The 19354-nt window shown below is 32.2% G+C and overlaps 1 protein-coding gene across 3 annotated transcripts; it reads right to left on the bottom strand.

The window, feature by feature from the left end:
- Nucleotides 1-260: 260 nt before the first annotated feature.
- On the bottom strand, nt 261-14001 carry LOC127720642 (BTB/POZ domain-containing protein 2-like). Of its 3 annotated transcripts, XM_052227353.1 has the most exons (4): nt 13930-13992; nt 9543-9800; nt 8160-8826; nt 261-1459 (listed from the first exon to the last, which is right to left on the bottom strand). In XM_052227353.1, the coding sequence occupies exons 2-4, from the start codon at nt 9620-9622 to the stop codon at nt 1088-1090; spliced, it is 1119 nt and encodes a 372-aa protein (XP_052083313.1). In that variant the 5' UTR covers nt 9623-9800; nt 13930-13992; the 3' UTR covers nt 261-1087. The 3 variants fall into 3 exon arrangements, with proteins under 3 accessions (XP_052083313.1, XP_052083312.1, XP_052083314.1); XM_052227352.1 differs by lacking the exons at nt 8160-8826; nt 9543-9800 and adding an exon at nt 2828-3084 and having other exon boundaries at nt 261-2126; nt 13914-14001; XM_052227354.1 differs by lacking the exon at nt 8160-8826 and having other exon boundaries at nt 261-2126.
- Nucleotides 14002-19354: the final 5353 nt, after the last annotated feature.

Raw genomic sequence — 19354 nt, 5'->3', positions numbered from 1 at the left:
TGATTAAAACGTTCAGCTGATTTTTAAAGAGTTAACTCCCATTAAGTGTTTGGTACCCCCTTAATCCTTATAATTCTAAATCGGAACGTTATTTATTATTTCTTTTGGTTTTAACTTTCTTTACAAGGCATCGTAAGTAGTTTCACCAACATAGTTTATCAAAGTGTAAACCTAGGAAAGAAACTTTAACGGACCAATCAAATTCAAGTATTTGTTGATAAGCAAATCATATAATAAGAATTATCACACGTACAACCGAATTGTCATGATTTAATTAAAAAAAAACGTCGAACAAGGTCACAAACCGACGTTTTGCTAAATATGGTAAAAATTAGTTATGTCTATATACAAATCTAAGAATCTTTTAAGTACTTGTGTATAACAAACAACACATTAATGATTATGCTGTCTCATAATGTTATATGAATACGATGTAAGCTGTGGTATTATTTAGGACGAAGAATTCTGTATGAAACATATAAGACCATATAACCAATTACGTGAAGAGAATCCTTATTAACCTTATATGAAAACATATCTCCATTGCAAATGTATGTCATCTCATAACGTTATAGGAATACATGTTATATGAATACATGTTATATGAATACATGGCTTAATTGTAAATGTATGTCAACTTATAACGTTACATGAATACAAGTCTACTCATAACGTTATATGAATACATGTCTACTCATAAAGTTATATGAATACATGTCTACTCATAATGTTATAGGAATACATGTCTACTCATAACCATGACAACGTTATATGAATATATGTCTGAATTGCAAATGTATGTCAACTCATAACGTTATATGAATACATGTCTGGATGAATTGCAAGTGTATTGTCAACACATAACGGTATGAAAGTATAGGTTTGAAAAAAATCTAAAAACAATACGAATTCATATCAACATTGCAAATGCAAGTTGAAAATATAATGATTCATTAAACTATTTTATCCTGAGTACATTAGGTTCTTGTCATGAAACCGGCATCGTTCCACGAAGTAAAGTAAAATAATGAAGGTTTAACCGTCAACACATACTTGTATATTGAGAATATAATTTTGAATATAAATGTTATACATTGAATTCTATTCCTGCAATTTGGCCTTGTTCTACCTTTGTAGTAGTATTACAGTTCGGTGAATTATGAAATGTTACAATTATATCATCTATTTTGTATTCTGGTTTGCATTTTGTCCCATAGTGCGCTTGAAACTTTAAACCAACTAAAATGATAGTAAAATACTTATTTGAATCTAATTCGATAGGTTCTGATAAATTTAATGTCTGCAATTCCCTTCTTTCAGTACAGCTCTCATATTTTTGACTAAATATTTCATTTCCGCTATTATTTAGAATGTTTACAGTCAGGTTTTCGTCAGAGCTAGATACATCGCCATCTGGACCATATAATATCACTGATTTCAGCTCAATATTCTTATTAACCTTAATCTGCAAAGCATCATAATTTATAACATCCGTGTATGGAGTCCAATCTCTTAGAATATTTCTATGTCGGAGAACAGTGTAATGCTGGTTGAATACTCTTGAATGTCTGACCGACCCTGTGAAAAATTCATTCTTCCGACCATAGTGGGAAGAAAACACACTCACTACTTCTTCCCAAGTCAGCAATCCAGAATGAGCTATCTCTTTTGCAAAATATACTTTGTTAACAAAAGGAAACCGGACCAAATACAGCAGTGAGCCAATTACTTCTCGCATGTTTTCACCAGACGCTGTTTTCCCCTGTACCTCACATTGATGACTTAACCACATTATAAGAAATCGGCACGTATTCGTTTCGGAACAAGACATGGAATCCAATTTCAGAATCGCTTCAATATTTTCTTTCGAAATTTTCATAGCATTTGGGGCTGTCAGACATTCCACTGCATTGTTCTGAATATGCATGAGGCTCTTGGCTTTTAGAGACTCGAGATGAAAATGAGACGCAATGTTAAATACCACTGGAGCATTTGATGTTTCAGCAGAGGATGATAGCAGGCTTGTACATTCCTTTTTCATCGTAGAAACCATATATTTTTCGGCAACGTAAAGGGCTTCGGAAATATTTTCAAGAGCAACTTCCAGTTTATCTGAGTAAATACATCTGGTAGTAAAAGATAAAAAAAATATATAAATCATAGTTAAATAACAATAAAAAAAAGTTATAATATTTTTTAGAATAAAGTAAACAATAGTAACACCACTGTCCCAAGCTAAGGGGATGGTTGAGCGCTCACAAACATGTTTAACCCAACCACATTCTGTATGTGCGAATCCCAAGTAAGGAGCCAGTAGTTCGGTGGTTGTTGTTGGTTCTTGTCTGTTATACCTGTTATAAATTAGGCGGTTATAGTTTTCCCAATTGAATAGCTTCATATTTTTCATGTCGTGGTCTTTAATAGCTGACTATACGTTATGGGTTTTTTCTCATTGTTGAAGGCCGGACGGTTGTCTATAACTGCTTACATCCACTTCATTCGATAGTTGTCTCAATCGTTGTATTCATTTTAACAAACACATGATCGATACCAGGATTAAAATTAAATGTAATGTGAATACTCATCAAACATGTCAAAGCAATCAGAGTAATAATTTAGACCAACATTTTGTCTATACAAGACTCACCAATGAATCAAAGGAGGCCATATCAGTTATGAAATTTACGAGTACTACATGTACTAGTACTGTTAACCACAAAAATAAATGAAAGAGAACATATTAAAATAAAATAATAAAAGTATTCCACTTGTGTTTGTAAGAAGAAAAAAATATGCATAAAGGCAGAATTTCTCATCAATATCTTACTTTAATAAAGCTTTAAATATATCTGGATTAATATCTGGTACAATGATTTCTCCCTTTTCAGGACAAGAACCTTCAAACATAGTATAGAAAACTGGACTCCGACTTGCCAGCATGTACTTGTGCGCTTTGATAATACTTTGTTCTGTTCCAACACGGAAAGTGACGTCACACATAATTTCCTTCTCTAACATATATATCATGCATTCTGATAGTGATTGGCCATCCTGCCAGTCCACTGGATCTCCAGGTTGGGCCATCTAGGAACAAATGTAAGTTATAAGAATTACGTGTACATCTAAATAACAAGTATTGCAGGAAGATGAATGATTGGCCATTCGTTGTCTGGCACGAAACAATGCAAAAGTAGTTCATCCACACAATTAGGACACACAGTAATTCATCCACGCAATAAGAACACACAGTAATTCATCCACACAATTAGGACACACAGTAATATATACACACAATAAGAACAAACAGTAATTCATCCACACAATTAGAACACACAGTAATTCATCCACACAATTAGGACACACAGTAATTCATCCACACAATTAGGACACACAGTAATACATCCATTAGAACACACAGTAATTCATCCACACAATTAGAACACACAGTAATTCATCCACACAATAAGAACACACAATAATTCATCCACACAATCCCTCTCAATGTATGTTAAATTCATAGATAACGAATAGCTTGATATAATTTTGAATTTTTATTGGTAAACTGGCAGTACTAATGTCAATTTTTTTTTTGTTATTGGTTTTGGTAGGCGGATTACTTATGTAGTAATTGCGCCTTAAATTCATATAACATAAATATTATGTATATATACTTTCAGTCCTTAATTTATTTTTAGTATTACGTTTTGGCGAGTAATTATATGAAACTTTGACGAACATGGTTGACTGTGTTACAATAAAGTATTTAGATGTAGAGAGAGAAAAAAAACACATAACAGAAGGTACATGTAATAGGAAAATGAGAAAAAGGCAAATGATAGTTCCTAATGAAATGTACATTATTAATTGATAGGTATCATAAAATTGTTTAGAAATTTTATATATCTGGTTGTTCACCTTTGTGTCGTCTGTGATATACTTATAAAAAAAAGAATATTTAGAAACATAAAACAAGACATGTGCTAGTTAAATGCTACCAATGTAAGGACGTCTCCCACGATTAATGTAGCAAATAAAGAATCCTTAAGTAAGGATTGATTGTAGTTTTTCCTTTTTCCATAACGGCAAGTTGCGTCAATTTTTCCAAATAAATTTCCAAAGACATACTGGTATTTAGTGATTCCTCATTCCTTGACGAGAAAAAAAAACACTTCTGTCATTGAATGAGAAATCACCCCTACCTACACCCTTAATCGCCTATTTAGATATATATATATATATATGTAATATATAAATGGAGTAAAAATAGAAAAATAGGAAAAAAATAAACCAGTATATTATTAAAACAATGCAAACTTAATGTCAAAATGATGTCATAAAACTTTTGAATTCGACATAATTGACCTTATAGACCTTTTACACATTATAATTTGCCAAAAAGGAGAACTATTCTCCTTGTAATGTCAAATATAAAGGGAAACGGGAAAACTAAACACAGGGAATGCCAATGTTACATAAAAACCTTTTTACTTTTGATAAAATTAATCAGTTGAAATTAGTACTTAAGGATGTTCGCTCCTCTATTTCAAAATAACAAACTTTTTAAAAAGCATGTTATAAACTTATAGTATATTAACAACTTTAAGGATATTCGCTTCTCTTGTTTTTGGATTTTTGACAGATATTCGAAATCCTCTGGTTTTATCGGCTAATCCCTGCTTTTCTATTGATAATTTTATTACATATAGTTTAAAAAATCATATTTGAAAATCCTGTAAAATCCTTGTTATTTTTTCATAGTTTTCGAAAGAAAAATGTGCCAATCTTAAATGAAAGAAAAGTCTAGAGAGAATCATTTCCCGCCAAATTTTCAATGGCTTATATCTCGAAAACAAGGACACGGACCCTTAATTTTTTTCTGCTTTTTTAGTTCCTTTATACAGTATCAATTTATGACAGTATTTTAATAAGCTTGTTATTTTGAAACAAAGTAGCGAATATCCTTAAAGAATTTTAAAAAGCAGAAAAAAATGAAAGGTCCATATCCAGGTTTTTGAGATATAATCAATTGAAAATTTGGCGGGATTGATTCTTTCTAGATTTTTCGTGCATTTTACCATTGTGACTTTATTCTCTCAAACACAATGAAAAATTAACAAGGATTTTATATGATTTTCAAAAATGGCTTTTTAGGCTATATGTTATTAATGAAAAGATAAGTAGAGGTTGGCGGGCAAAAAGAGTGTGGAACATCCGTAACACATCATTTCACAGTCAGAGTAAAACATGTTTCTTTAAATAAAAGTCATTGAAACTGCCATCCAATATTTAAAACATTGACATATACATATAGTCATATTCTGTACCTTGTGTTAAGAATTAATTTCAGCTGATTTATATAATGTTATTTATAGGCAAATTTTGTTCCTGTGAATTTTACTTAAAACTCTATCTCGTTAGTTTTACGTGAAAGTTCAAGGTCGATCGCATGAAATGTTTTACGTGAAATTCACATTCACATGAACTTCAAAAGAAGAACATTTGCCTGTGTAGTCATAAATTGTTGTTCTTTATTTAATTTCTTGTCACAAATTTGGCATGAATGGTATAAGATATTACACTAAATATGAGAAAATATTTTTTAAACACGCAAAATAAATAGAAAGAATATATACCAAATACTGTTGTTTGAGTTGATGAATTTAATTATTATTACATGTTGGAATCCGTACGTCAGTGGTAAAAAAAACTTTTGAAATCAAATAAAGTATACTTTTGATTTTCGATGGAAAACACTTAATCCCTATCGTAGAACACTAACCATGATAATGCGAGTTTTAAACGATTCGGTAAACTACTGTTGTATCAGGAATAATATAGGAATACTAACAACACGACGGGTGTCACATGTGGAGCAGGATCTGCTGACCCTTGCAGAGTACCTGAGTTCACCCCAGTGTTTGCTGATGGTTCGTGTTGCTCAGTCTTAATTTTCTGTGTTGTGTTTTATGTACTGTTGTTTGTCTGTTTGTCTTATTCTATTTTAGCCATGGCGTTGTCAGTTTATTTCCGTCGTATGAGTTTGAATGTTCCTTTGGTATCTTTCGCCTCTCTTTGAAAAACAGGTAAAGGCATTATTTGTATTCTAATTTATAATCTCTTCATACAATTCTCTCAATAAACTTTAAAATACTTGGTATACAATATAACAAGATCAGCAGACCCATGTGCGATTAACTGAACGACAGGTTTAAATTAAGGAAAAATGACTTGTCTCCGTGGATTATCTGTTAAATTAACACTTGAAACTCCAGACTGCGAGGTTACCATTTATTGGAAATGTGCCCTAATAAACATTGCAACCTTATGCAGATGTATTCATTTGCATTGAAAGTGTATTTGTATTAACTTTGAGTTTAACTCTCGTCTACGAAGACAAAAACAATAACAATCACCGTGAAAATGAAAACACAATAACATAAATTTCGACAGTATTAATGTCAACAAATCGAAACCGAAAGTAGATAAGTTATTTAATACTGATGGAGTTATTTATAGCACAATGGAAGTAAAATAACCTTGTGAAACATACTATAAGATTATACAGTAGAAAATCATATAATACATGGAAATTATTGACACACTAGTTGATAATAAAATACTATAAACTCTACTGCACATCCTGTTTCTATAAATATTGTTGATCGATGACAATTCTCCTTGTTCTATTCACATACATTACAACCCTTTGGTATTTTGTGCTTCATGATTACCTATTGTCTTATGGTAAATAAATAAATAAGCTGTCCTTATAATTCTAAATCGGAACGTTATTTATTATTTCTTTTGGTTTTAACTTTCTTTACAAGGCATCGTAAGTAGTTTCACCAACATAGTTTATCAAAGTGTAAACCTAGGAAAGAAACTTTAACGGACCAATCAAATTCAAGTATTTGTTGATAAGCAAATCATATAATAAGAATTATCACACGTACAACCGAATTGTCATGATTTAATTAAAAAAAAACGTCGAACAAGGTCACAAACCGACGTTTTGCTAAATATGGTAAAAATTAGTTATGTCTATATACAAATCTAAGAATCTTTTAAGTACTTGTGTATAACAAACAACACATTAATGATTATGCTGTCTCATAATGTTATATGAATACGATGTAAGCTGTGGTATTATTTAGGACGAAGAATTCTGTATGAAACATATAAGACCATATAACCAATTACGTGAAGAGAATCCTTATTAACCTTATATGAAAACATATCTCCATTGCAAATGTATGTCATCTCATAACGTTATAGGAATACATGTTATATGAATACATGTTATATGAATACATGGCTTAATTGTAAATGTATGTCAACTTATAACGTTACATGAATACAAGTCTACTCATAACGTTATATGAATACATGTCTACTCATAAAGTTATATGAATACATGTCTACTCATAATGTTATAGGAATACATGTCTACTCATAACCATGACAACGTTATATGAATATATGTCTGAATTGCAAATGTATGTCAACTCATAACGTTATATGAATACATGTCTGGATGAATTGCAAGTGTATTGTCAACACATAACGGTATGAAAGTATAGGTTTGAAAAAAATCTAAAAACAATACGAATTCATATCAACATTGCAAATGCAAGTTGAAAATATAATGATTCATTAAACTATTTTATCCTGAGTACATTAGGTTCTTGTCATGAAACCGGCATCGTTCCACGAAGTAAAGTAAAATAATGAAGGTTTAACCGTCAACACATACTTGTATATTGAGAATATAATTTTGAATATAAATGTTATACATTGAATTCTATTCCTGCAATTTGGCCTTGTTCTACCTTTGTAGTAGTATTACAGTTCGGTGAATTATGAAATGTTACAATTATATCATCTATTTTGTATTCTGGTTTGCATTTTGTCCCATAGTGCGCTTGAAACTTTAAACCAACTAAAATGATAGTAAAATACTTATTTGAATCTAATTCGATAGGTTCTGATAAATTTAATGTCTGCAATTCCCTTCTTTCAGTACAGCTCTCATATTTTTGACTAAATATTTCATTTCCGCTATTATTTAGAATGTTTACAGTCAGGTTTTCGTCAGAGCTAGATACATCGCCATTTGGACCATATAATATCACTGATTTCAGCTCAATATTCTTATTAACCTTAATCTTCAAAGCATCATAATTTATAACATCCGTGTATGGAGTCCAATCTCTTAGAATATTTCTATGTCGGAGAACAGTGTAATGCTGGTTGAATACTCTTGAATGTCTGACCGACCCTGTGAAAAATTCATTCTTCCGACCATAGTGGGAAGAAAACACACTCACTACTTCTTCCCAAGTCAGCAATCCAGAATGAGCTATCTCTTTTGCAAAATATACTTTGTTAACAAAAGGAAACCGGACCAAATACAGCAGTGAGCCAATTACTTCTCGCATGTTTTCACCAGACGCTGTTTTCCCCTGTACCTCACATTGATGACTTAACCACATTATAAGAAATCGGCACGTATTCGTTTCGGAACAAGACATGGAATCCAATTTCAGAATCGCTTCAATATTTTCTTTCGAAATTTTCATAGCATTTGGGGCTGTCAGACATTCCACTGCATTGTTCTGAATATGCATGAGGCTCTTGGCTTTTAGAGACTCGAGATGAAAATGAGACGCAATGTTAAATACCACTGGAGCATTTGATGTTTCAGCAGAGGATGATAGCAGGCTTGTACATTCCTTTTTCATCGTAGAAACCATATATTTTTCGGCAACGTAAAGGGCTTCGGAAATATTTTCAAGAGCAACTTCCAGTTTATCTGAGTAAATACATCTGGTAGTAAAAGATAAAAAAAATATATAAATCATATTTAAATAACAATAAAAAAAAGTTATAATATTTTTTAGAATAAAGTAAACAATAGTAACACCACTGTCCCAAGCTAAGGGGATGGTTGAGCGCTCACAAACATGTTTAACCCAGCCACATTCTGTATGTGCCTGTCCAAAGTCAGGAGCCTGTAGTTCGGTGGTTGTTGTTGGTTCGTGTCTGTTATACCTGTTATAAATTAGGCGGTTAGTTTTCACAATTGAATTGTTTCATATTTTTCAAGTCGGGGCCTTTTATAGCTGACTATACGGTATGGGTTTCTTTTTCATTGTTGAAGGCCGAACGGTTGCCTATAATTGCTTACATCCAATGGATAGTTGTCTCCTTGGCAATCGTACCACTTCTCCTTAGCTTTAAAATAGTATTAATTTTAACAAACTCATCATAGATACCAGGATTAAAATTAAATGTAATGTGGATACTCATCAAAGCAAGCAATTAGATTAATAATGTAGACCAACATTTTGTCCATACAAGACTCACCAATGAATCAAACAAATTCGGAGGCCGTATCAGTTATGAAATTTACGAGTACTAGTACTGTTAACCACAAAAACAAATGGAAGAGAACATATTAAAGTAAAATAATAAACGTATTCCATTTGTGTTTGTAAGAAGAAAAAAATGTGCATAAAGGCAGAGTCTCGTTAATATCTTACTCTAATAAAGCTTTAAATATATCTGGATTAATATCTGGTACAATGATGTCTCCTTTGTCAGGACAAGAACCTTCAAACATAGTATAAAAAAACTGGACTCCGACTTGCCAACATGTACTTGTGCGCTTTGATAATACTTTGATCTGTTCCAACACGGAACATTACGTCACACATAATTTCCTTCTCTAAAATATATATCATGCATTTTGATAGTGATTTTCCATCCTGCCAGTCTATTGTATCTCCAGGTATTGCCATCTAAGAAAAAAATGTATGCTATTACAAATACATGTATAACTAGCGTGTTTTGAAGGAAGGTGAATAATTAGCCATTATTTGGCACAAGAAATTGCAAAAGTAGTGCAATATGTTAATCCTTTTTAATTTATGTTAATTTATAGATAATGAATAGCGTAATATAATTTTGATATTTTATTGGTAAACTGTCAATACTGATGTCAAATTGGTGTCATAAACAGTTTGAATTCGACATATTTGACCATAGATATCCCTTTTACACATATACACAATATTTTGCAAAAAGGAGAACTTTTCTTCTTTTAATATCAAATATACAGGAAAAAAGGAAAAACTAAACAAAGGGATGAAGATAATACATAAAAACTTTTTTTCTTCAATAACATTAATCAACTGAAATTACTCAAGAATGTTCTCTGCCCTGTTTCAAAATAACAAGCTTTTTATAAAACTGTTATAAATTTAAATTAAAAAAAATAACTTAAAAGACATTTAAAAACAGATAAAATGAGATCCATGTCCTGGTCTTTGAGATATAATCAATCGAAAATTTGAAGGGAAATGATTCTCTAGATTTTCCATAATCTAACATTGGCATCTTTGTTCTCTCAAAAACAAGGAAAGAAATAACAAGGATTATATAAGATTTTCAAAAATAACTTTTTAAGCTATATGTTATAAAATTATGAAAAGGAAAGTAGGGATTAGCGGTCAAAATTTTATTATTGGCACTTCATGTATAAAACTAGAGGATTCCGAATATCTGGCAAAAAGTCAAAAACAAGAGTAGTGATCATCCTTAACACTGCATCTCACAGTCAAAGTAAACATGTTTTATTTAAATAAAACAGTCATTGAAACTGCCATCCAATATTTAATGTATTGACATATACATGTAGTCTTTAAATAAATTATTTTTAATTTTAGTTTCTTGTGTACAATTTGGAGTTTAGTATGGCGTTCAAATACTGAACTAGTATATATATTTGTTTAGGGGCCAGCTGAAGGACGCCTCCGGGTGCGGGAATTTCTCGCTGCATTGAAGACCTGTTGGTGACCTTCTGCTGTTGTCTGTTCTATGGTCGGGTTGTTGTCTCTTTGACACATTCCCCATTTCCATTCTCAATTTTAGTCATATTCTTTTCTTTAGTAGAATACTACGTACCTTGTGTTAAGTATTAATTTCAGCTGTTTTATGTAATAGGCAATTTTTTTTCTTGTAAATTGCACTTAAAAACTCATTTCTCGTTAATTTTACGATGAATTATGTGAATCTAACACATACTTTTGTTTGAATTGATGCATTTTATTATTATTAAATGTTGAAATTCATTCGTCGGTGAAAAAAATCTATTCAATTCAAATAAAGTATACTTTTGTTCTTTCAATGGAAAAAACTTAAATCCTAGCGTAGAACACTGACCAGAGTAAAGCAAGTTTTAAACAACTGTTGCCTCTCAAATAATACTAGTATAAGAACACTAGGAAACAGGTTAAAGGCATTATTTGTATTCTAATTGATAATCTTTTTATACAATTTCTCTCAACAAACTTTAATATAAATACACAGGCAAAATTTGCTCACGTGAATTTCATATGAATCTCACATGAAATTCACATGAACATTTCACGTGAGATTCACCTCAAACGAGCTTAAACATGCAATTCACGCGAATATTTTCAGGTGAATTGCACGTATACTTTAGAAAAAACAAAATTGGTATTTTTCTTGATTTCAATTAAATTTAAAAATGTAGATATTATTTCAAGTACTATATTATAAAAATTCACGTGAAAATAATTCATGTGATTTAACGTAAAATTCACGTGAGTTTCACATGAGATTAACGTGATACTCACATGAACTGATTTAACGTGAGTTTCACGTATAAGTTCGTTTGAGGTGAAATTCACGTAAATTTCACGTGAGATTCACATGAATTTAAATTCACGTGAAATTGATGTGAGCGAAATTTCCATGTGTACGTTGTTTGCAAAATTACAAGATCAACAGACCCATGCGCGATTAACCGAGCTACAGGGATGTACTAACGTTATATCCAGTCTCCAACCGGAGCATCTATTGATTATCTACGAACTTAACACTGGTTTTTGTCTTGTGAAACTAATAAACATTGCAATCTATAATGCAGATGTATTCATATGCATTACATATACAGTCAAACCTGTGTAAACCGGACCCTGAATAAACCGGTTTCCTGTCCATTCCGGCCGAAAATTAAAGTCCCATTTTTCCCCCTTCTAAGTCTTTGTTAAAATACCCTTTGTAAACCGGACCCTGTGTATTCCGAATTCCGGACTAATGATGCAGTCCCAATACTCTTAATTACATCAATTATTACCTGTCAAAACCGGTTTGTCTAATTAATTTTAAATGATAACAGTATTGATCGATATGCAATCAAAACATATTTGTGTATACAAGATGGCTTTTCAGGATAATCAATTAGCCAGGTGTTAAACCGTGAATTTACAATGGTACAGTAGTGAGCTGTTAATTAAACACTGTAAAAGTGTAAATTAAAACTAAAAGACACGCCGAATATATCTCGGATAGAACTTACGTTGTAACTAAGATCATTTTTTTTTTCAAATCGCGGAGTTGGAAAATTTACATCCTGGGTTCCCTGTTGTGAACCCCTAAAGGTATAGAACCACTAATTCAGGCCAGGTCAGAAAGAACATACAAGAAAGTAGTACATATTTTAAACAAAATAGTTCCTACGCATAGCTGTATCTTTGTCAAAAGCGGTATATTTGGGTAGTTTTGGTATCAAATGAAAGATTGAGGACTTGGGATCACTGTAGAACCCTTGTTGAAAGATTTATTTGAATAATAAAGAAGTAAATGAAATTTTGATAGGAGGGCACATTTGGCCTGTTGTTCAGATCAGAAGTTCCTGTTTTTGTACTATCAAACTTCCTGGAACCAGTACGCTCTAATATGCAATTAAAGGTATGTTGATTTTTTCAGCACAAGTCAGGATAAGGTACATTTTTGACATGAAATAACTGCCACTTTATTTGAACTTAAGACAAAGTAGCCATTAATGCTTGAAATTGCAGAATTTAACATAGAAAGCAATGGGGCTATGAATTAGTGGTTTTATACCTAAACCAATGACCCTGATAATGAAGAACACCTGGATGACAACAATCAATCAGTATTGTACACTGTACGACAATGTTTTGATCGTGATGAAATTTCGTTTAATAAAATTCTGGCTTTTTAATTGGCTATACCAACGTCGGAAATGAACGATGGAAGTAAAACGAAACTCTCGTGTCACAATTCAAACAACGCGGTGATTATGATGCAAATGAAAACAATGAACACAAAGTGAAAGTGAAACTGACATGTCGAATACTGATGCTACCGAGGTCTATTTCACATACTAGGATATGTAAAAAACGGTTAAAATATTATTTTTTTTTGAATTCGAGGAACAACCAGTTTCTTAAATGTATATAGCCAATGAATAAGACGATTCAAAACAACGATCATGCGAAGTTATTACGTTATTGCGTTTTGTATAAATGAGTTTATAGCTTACAATCAAACAGAACTTTTACATGCAATATATCGGACGTCACAAATCATTAACTTCCGGTCAAAACGGAAACCTGAATAAACCGGCCCACTGTCCAAACCGGCCCTTTTTCATAGTCCCGTAGCCGGCCGGTTTATACAGGTTTTACTGTACCTTTGAGTTTAACTACGACGACAAAAACAATGACAATCACTATGAAAATGAAAGCACGATAACCAGAAAAATGTCAACAAATCGAAAACGAAAGTAGATATTGGTTATTTGATTCCGATAGTGTTATTTAGAGCACAATGGAAGATGAATAACCATTTGAAACATCATATAAGGTAATACAGTACAAAATCATAGTCTACATGAAAATTATTGACACGCTAGTTGAAAACAAATTACAATAAACTCTACTCCACAACCGGTTTCTATAATTATTGAATGACCAATGACAATTCTCATTTTTCTTTTTACATACATTACAACCCTTTGGTATTTTGTGCTTCATGATTACCTATTGTCTTATGGTAAATAAATAGATTGAAAAATTAACCTTCTTTGCAGTCTACCTTTTATGAACGGTGAATACAGTTCAACTGATTGTTCTCATCACATGAGGAAAGTAAATGAATAAAGAGTTCTGTTATCTCCCTTATATCGCAAACCATAACACATCAAAATTATTGTCAGGTACGAAAAAGGGGGTGTCATTAGACTAAAACTTTAAACAACTTAAACTTGTCTTCTGATTTATATTTTATTTTCACATTGTTTAAAATATCTAGAACAGTTAAATAAAGTTGAATAGGATATTTTAAATAAAAAAAATCAATGTGAATGAAATCAATGATTACCTTTTGTCTCATGCTAAAATTGATAAAAAAGTTACCTTCTATGAATCTTAATTTCGAGACAAAAGAAGTTGATTTTTGTTCAAACGCTAAAATCCAAAGAGACAAATACTAAGGAGAATCGCGTGAACTCTAAAAAAGCCCACCTGGATCATTGACAGGGTGAAATAAAAAGGGCTGGTGGATTAGTCATATTAAATTTTCTAGAGATTTTAATGTGAAATGATTTATAAACAAAAAGAAAAATAAAAAGCAATTCAAACTAAATTCTTCGGCAATTTTACAGACTTCTCCTTCTGTAATGTAGAAAAGATCTATGCAAAACGAACGTGGGAGTTGATAAAAATAGTAAGTCGAAGATAGAAAACATCTTTGCAAGGAGAAATACAGAGAGAAAAGCCAAACAATACCCCAAAAGCATTTCATCAATTTTAATAGACCGACGTGAACCTTAGTAATACCCAAAAGTAAAAAATCACTCCATTTCCTTCTCCACTGGAGGAACATGTCTTCTACAATCGCGGTGATTAGTGATGTTCGGAGATTAATGTTGACATTCCTTAGACATCTCAAGACCTGTAACACGTAGACCATAAACCACGTGTAAACAATGTGATGATGCGAGACTACATGCTATGTAAAACATAAACCATTATAACATGGTGTATCTATAAAGGTAAATGGAAAAGAATGAATTTTATTTTTCGTTACACATGATGTAGTTTTTTTAAAATAAGCAGAACTTTCTTCTGTTTATATCATTAGTTAATTGTATTTTGTCCATCAACTCCTTCGGGACTGGACCTTTATTGATAATATACTAGCTGTCACGTAATATAAAAATAAGAAGATGTGGTATTATTGCCAATGAGACAATTCTCCACAAGAGAAAAAAATGACACAGAATTTTAACTACTATAGGTCACCGTACGGCCTTCAACAATGAGTAAAACCCACACCGCTTAGTAACAAGTAACAAAAACACAGAGTGTACGTGGCAGGTTACATATAGATCACCACAATAATAACCTACATTTCAGTAAGTGCTTGCATCTAATATATCTCAATGTACTTAACATTTGAAATACTACAGAACGTTCTGCTTCATATATGGACCTTGTTTTTTATATTAACGCAGATTGATGAGTAAACAAGTGTCTATGACAAACTTTCCATTTATCAACAGTAATATACCTGCTATCCAATCTTATGGCATGTAATATCTCAGTTCATTCGTGACGCCTGTGTATTTTTTTTTTGTATTATATTGACTTCATTAACATGGGTGTGTTCTTTACACCAAAATAGAATGCTCCAATAGTGTAACGAGGAAGAACGACTGAATTGTAATATTAGTTAAACGGTCCCAATCATGACGGTGTCGACCGGTAAGATGTGTCTGTGTCCCTCAACTCAATAACGATATGTTTTCGCGTTCTTAGATTTTTATATGCCTTATCTGTAAATGTGTTCCATTCCTTATTGAGACATTTTAACTGTATGACCATTGATGCATGTTTAGCAGGAAACGCTTACCCTGCTGACCCGCCTCGAGCTCTTGCGATTTCTTTAGGTTTGATTTTTTACTTTAAATTTTTACTATTTTCCAAATGGATTGATGAGATCGGGAGATACTAATGCATTGGTAATATACTTTTGCCTCTTGTAGTATTAACGGTACAAAATGTACGGCAGCGAATGTGCATTTACAAATGTCGCTGGATTGATGCATCACGCCAAAATATTTAAAATTCGAAACCTTAAACAAAGTTTGGAGAGCTGATCAATCCAAACAGTGCCAAAAGTGAGGGGGATCAATTTGTCCTGCATATTCATTCATTTTGGCTCTTTTTAATTCATGAAGTAAAAGTAGATTACGAATGTTAAACAGATAACATCGAGAATATAATTTGATATTTTAATGTTATACATAAAATATTATTCTTGAAATTTGGCCCTGTTCTACATCAATTTCACATTTTTATCGTAAAGTTTACAAAATGTATAATAGTTACATCTTACTTTAACAAACCTGTGAAGATCGCTGAATTTATAACTGGTAGAATGACTTCCCCCTTTTTGGACAAGAACCTTCAAACATTAAAAAGAAAAGGGGACTCCGACTACCCAGTATGTACCTGTCCGCTTTAATATTACTTTGATATTGTCCAACACGAAAAATAACAGAACACATGATTTTCCCTCTCTTCCATATATATGCATTCATGCATTCTGATAAATATTTGACATCCTAGCAGTCTACTATTTAAATATTTTTAGATATAGCCATCTCGTTAAAAAAGATGTTGACAAATACATGTACAATTTACGGGTATTGAAGGAAGACGTGTGATTGTCCATCATCTGGCTCCTGAAGTTGCAAAAAAGTTGAATAATTTTAAAACAGATCAACTAAAATGAATGCTTTAAACATCATTTCACAGTCAAATTAAAACAAGTTTTTTTCAATCATAACATTATCATTGAAACTGACGTCGGGAGACTAAGGCATACATTATTATATTCTCTACAATTCTTTTATAATTTTTCTTATTTAATATCTTGTCATAAGTATGATGAAAAGTGTTTTATGGTAACAATATATTGAATCAAATATCATAAATCTTTTCTGTTGCAGTAAAATTGATACTATTAATGTAATGTTTCAATTTCAATTTGAAATTAATCTTAATTTATTTTTGAATTTATACGGTGGTGAAAAAAAGAAATAAAGCAGCTGGCAAACTGATTAAAATTCTTATCAGGTGTCCACGCTTTGCTTACAAGGATTTGACAACACTCCGTTCTACTTTCTGCTCTAGTTTTTATTAGATCAGTCAATGAGATTCCTGAACATTGTGATGGTGGGTTTAATTAAAACTAGGGGATCACGTAAGGTCTTTTAAACAGAAAGTAGAACGAACCGTTGTCAGATCCTTGTAAGTGTAAGCAAAGTGTTGATACAGGACCTGTATTCTAATTACATTTTCCTGCTGCTGACCTAATATTATGAATATATACATCTGAAGAAAGCTCATACTCTGTTTAACGCTAAACCCATCACGTATCTACCTCGTTCCTTTGCTTTCTAAAGATCAACCAAACCCCAAAGATTAAATATTTGTAAAAGGTTATTTTATTGCAAAACGGGTATATCCCATAGCTATAAAAGTATATGTCTTGATAATATATCAGCATTTATTCAAATGAATATCGTTTCGGTAAGTGGAAAAATATATTTGTGATTTCTTGTCACTCATTTGTAAGTGTTTGCAGTTAATTTGAGAATAAGGATTTTACAAAAAGTAAAAGTTCTGCTTTGTATTTGAGTCCTTATCTGTGTTTTGATTTTAAGGTCGATGTCAAACGTGACGATTTAAGATTTCAAACGGTCAACTTTATGTTCGTCGTAAACATATCTCAAGTTATACGTTACGCCTCTGGATGTTCACATTACACGATGGTACATGACTGCAAAGCAGGAACCGCTTACACATGTCTTCAGTAATACTCGACGACAACATATTTGAAAATCAAACACCTTCGACAAAAGTAAAGCTGATAAAACCCAAAAAAGGACCAAAATTAAAGCTACAACCAGACGTGAAATTAGAGCTATGCATGACAGAGACAGATTGGAATTTATCTTACCTCCTGTACATTTCTAGGAATATGATTGGTTAAAAGCAACCGCGTGAATACCGTGTATATTCCATATTGGGTTAGTAGGGGGGGGGGGCTTATTTCAATACACGGTTAGTGGTTAGTAGTGGTGTTACGTCCTTTTATAAAAACAACACGGTGTTGAGGAAAAATCTTAGAGGTTTCAACAGACGAATAAATTGATGATGAACTATTGAAATCATTTCATAAAACACATTTAAAGCTAACAAGTTGTTATTGTTGGCATTTGTTTTTGTATAGACCAATGGAAGTATAGGTTCTTAATACTAACGGTATTGAAGACTTGATCACTTTGATAGGCCACTAGTCTAAATACCACATGTTAAGATAGTCGGTAAAACAAATTCGTTACATAGTGTGCTAGTGACATAATACGATAGATATGGGGTCAGTAAATTCCATATGGGGATTCGAGCTTCGCTTTTACCCCATATGAAATTTACTGACCCCATATATATCGTATTAGGTCACTAGCACACTATGTAACTAATAATATCCCAAATATGCATACATTTGGGGCAAGTAATATGAATGTTTAATTGTCAATATCGACATTGTAAATATAATTTGAAATTTTAATGTCATGCACTGAATTCTATTCCTGCAATTTGTCCTTCTTCTACATTTGTATCAGTAGTACATCTCGGTGAGTTTTCAAATTTTATAACTTTATCATCTATTCTGCATTCTGACTTACATTGTGTCCCAGAATATACGTGAAAATTTGTACTTCCTACCATGATAGTGAAATATTGATTCGCAATTATTTTAATAGGTTCTGATAAAAGAACAATCTGCATTTCACATCTCTTAGTACGGCTCTCATATTTTTGTGCATATAATTCATTTCGACTATGATCTAGAATTTCTATAAGAATTCCTCTGTCAGAGCACTCAAGCATATCAACAATAGGACCATATAAAATAACAGCTTATAACTCAATGTCTTTATTCAGTGTTATCTTCAAAGCATCCTTCTCCTTTTCATATAGATTCCATGGACGTGGTACACTGCTATGACGCAAAACATTGTAACATGCGCGGACTGACTCTGCAAAAAAATCATTTTGCTGACCATAATGGGAAGAAAACACACTAATCACTTCTTCCGAAGTCAGCAGGTGAGAATGAGCTATCTCTGTTGCAAAATATGCTTGGTCTACAAGAGGAAATCGGACAAGATACAGCAAGGAACCGGTTATTTCTCGCATGTTTTCACCAGATGCTGTTTTACTATTTGTCACACATTGGTGACTTGCCCACCTTATAAAAAATCGGCAAATATCCGTTTCGCTACAATATATTGAATCCAATCTCAGGATAGCTTCCATGCATTCTTTTGACATTTCAATAGCATCTGGCTCTAAAAGGCATTCAGTTGCATTTTTTTGAATATGCTCGAGACTCCTGATTTTGAGATGTTCAAGGTGAAAATGAGACGCCACATTGAATACCCTTG

This window comes from Mytilus californianus, unplaced genomic scaffold (genome assembly GCF_021869535.1).
Source record: "Mytilus californianus isolate M0D057914Y unplaced genomic scaffold, xbMytCali1.0.p SCAF_11, whole genome shotgun sequence".
NCBI classification, from domain to species: Eukaryota; Metazoa; Mollusca; class Bivalvia; order Mytilida; family Mytilidae; genus Mytilus; species Mytilus californianus.
The sequence above is the reverse complement of the archived record's forward strand: the minus strand, read 5'-3'. Positions and strand labels throughout refer to the sequence as shown.

Bases quoted from the DNA above. Each gene is read 5' to 3' on its own strand.
- LOC127720642 (XM_052227352.1), bottom strand. From the start codon at position 3,084: ATGGCCCAACCTGGAGATCCAGTGGACTGGCAGGATGGCCAATCACTA. The intron at 2,127-2,827 runs GTAAGATATTGA...TTTTACTACCAG, and splicing joins ATATTTAAAGCTTTATTAAA to ATGTATTTACTCAGATAAAC.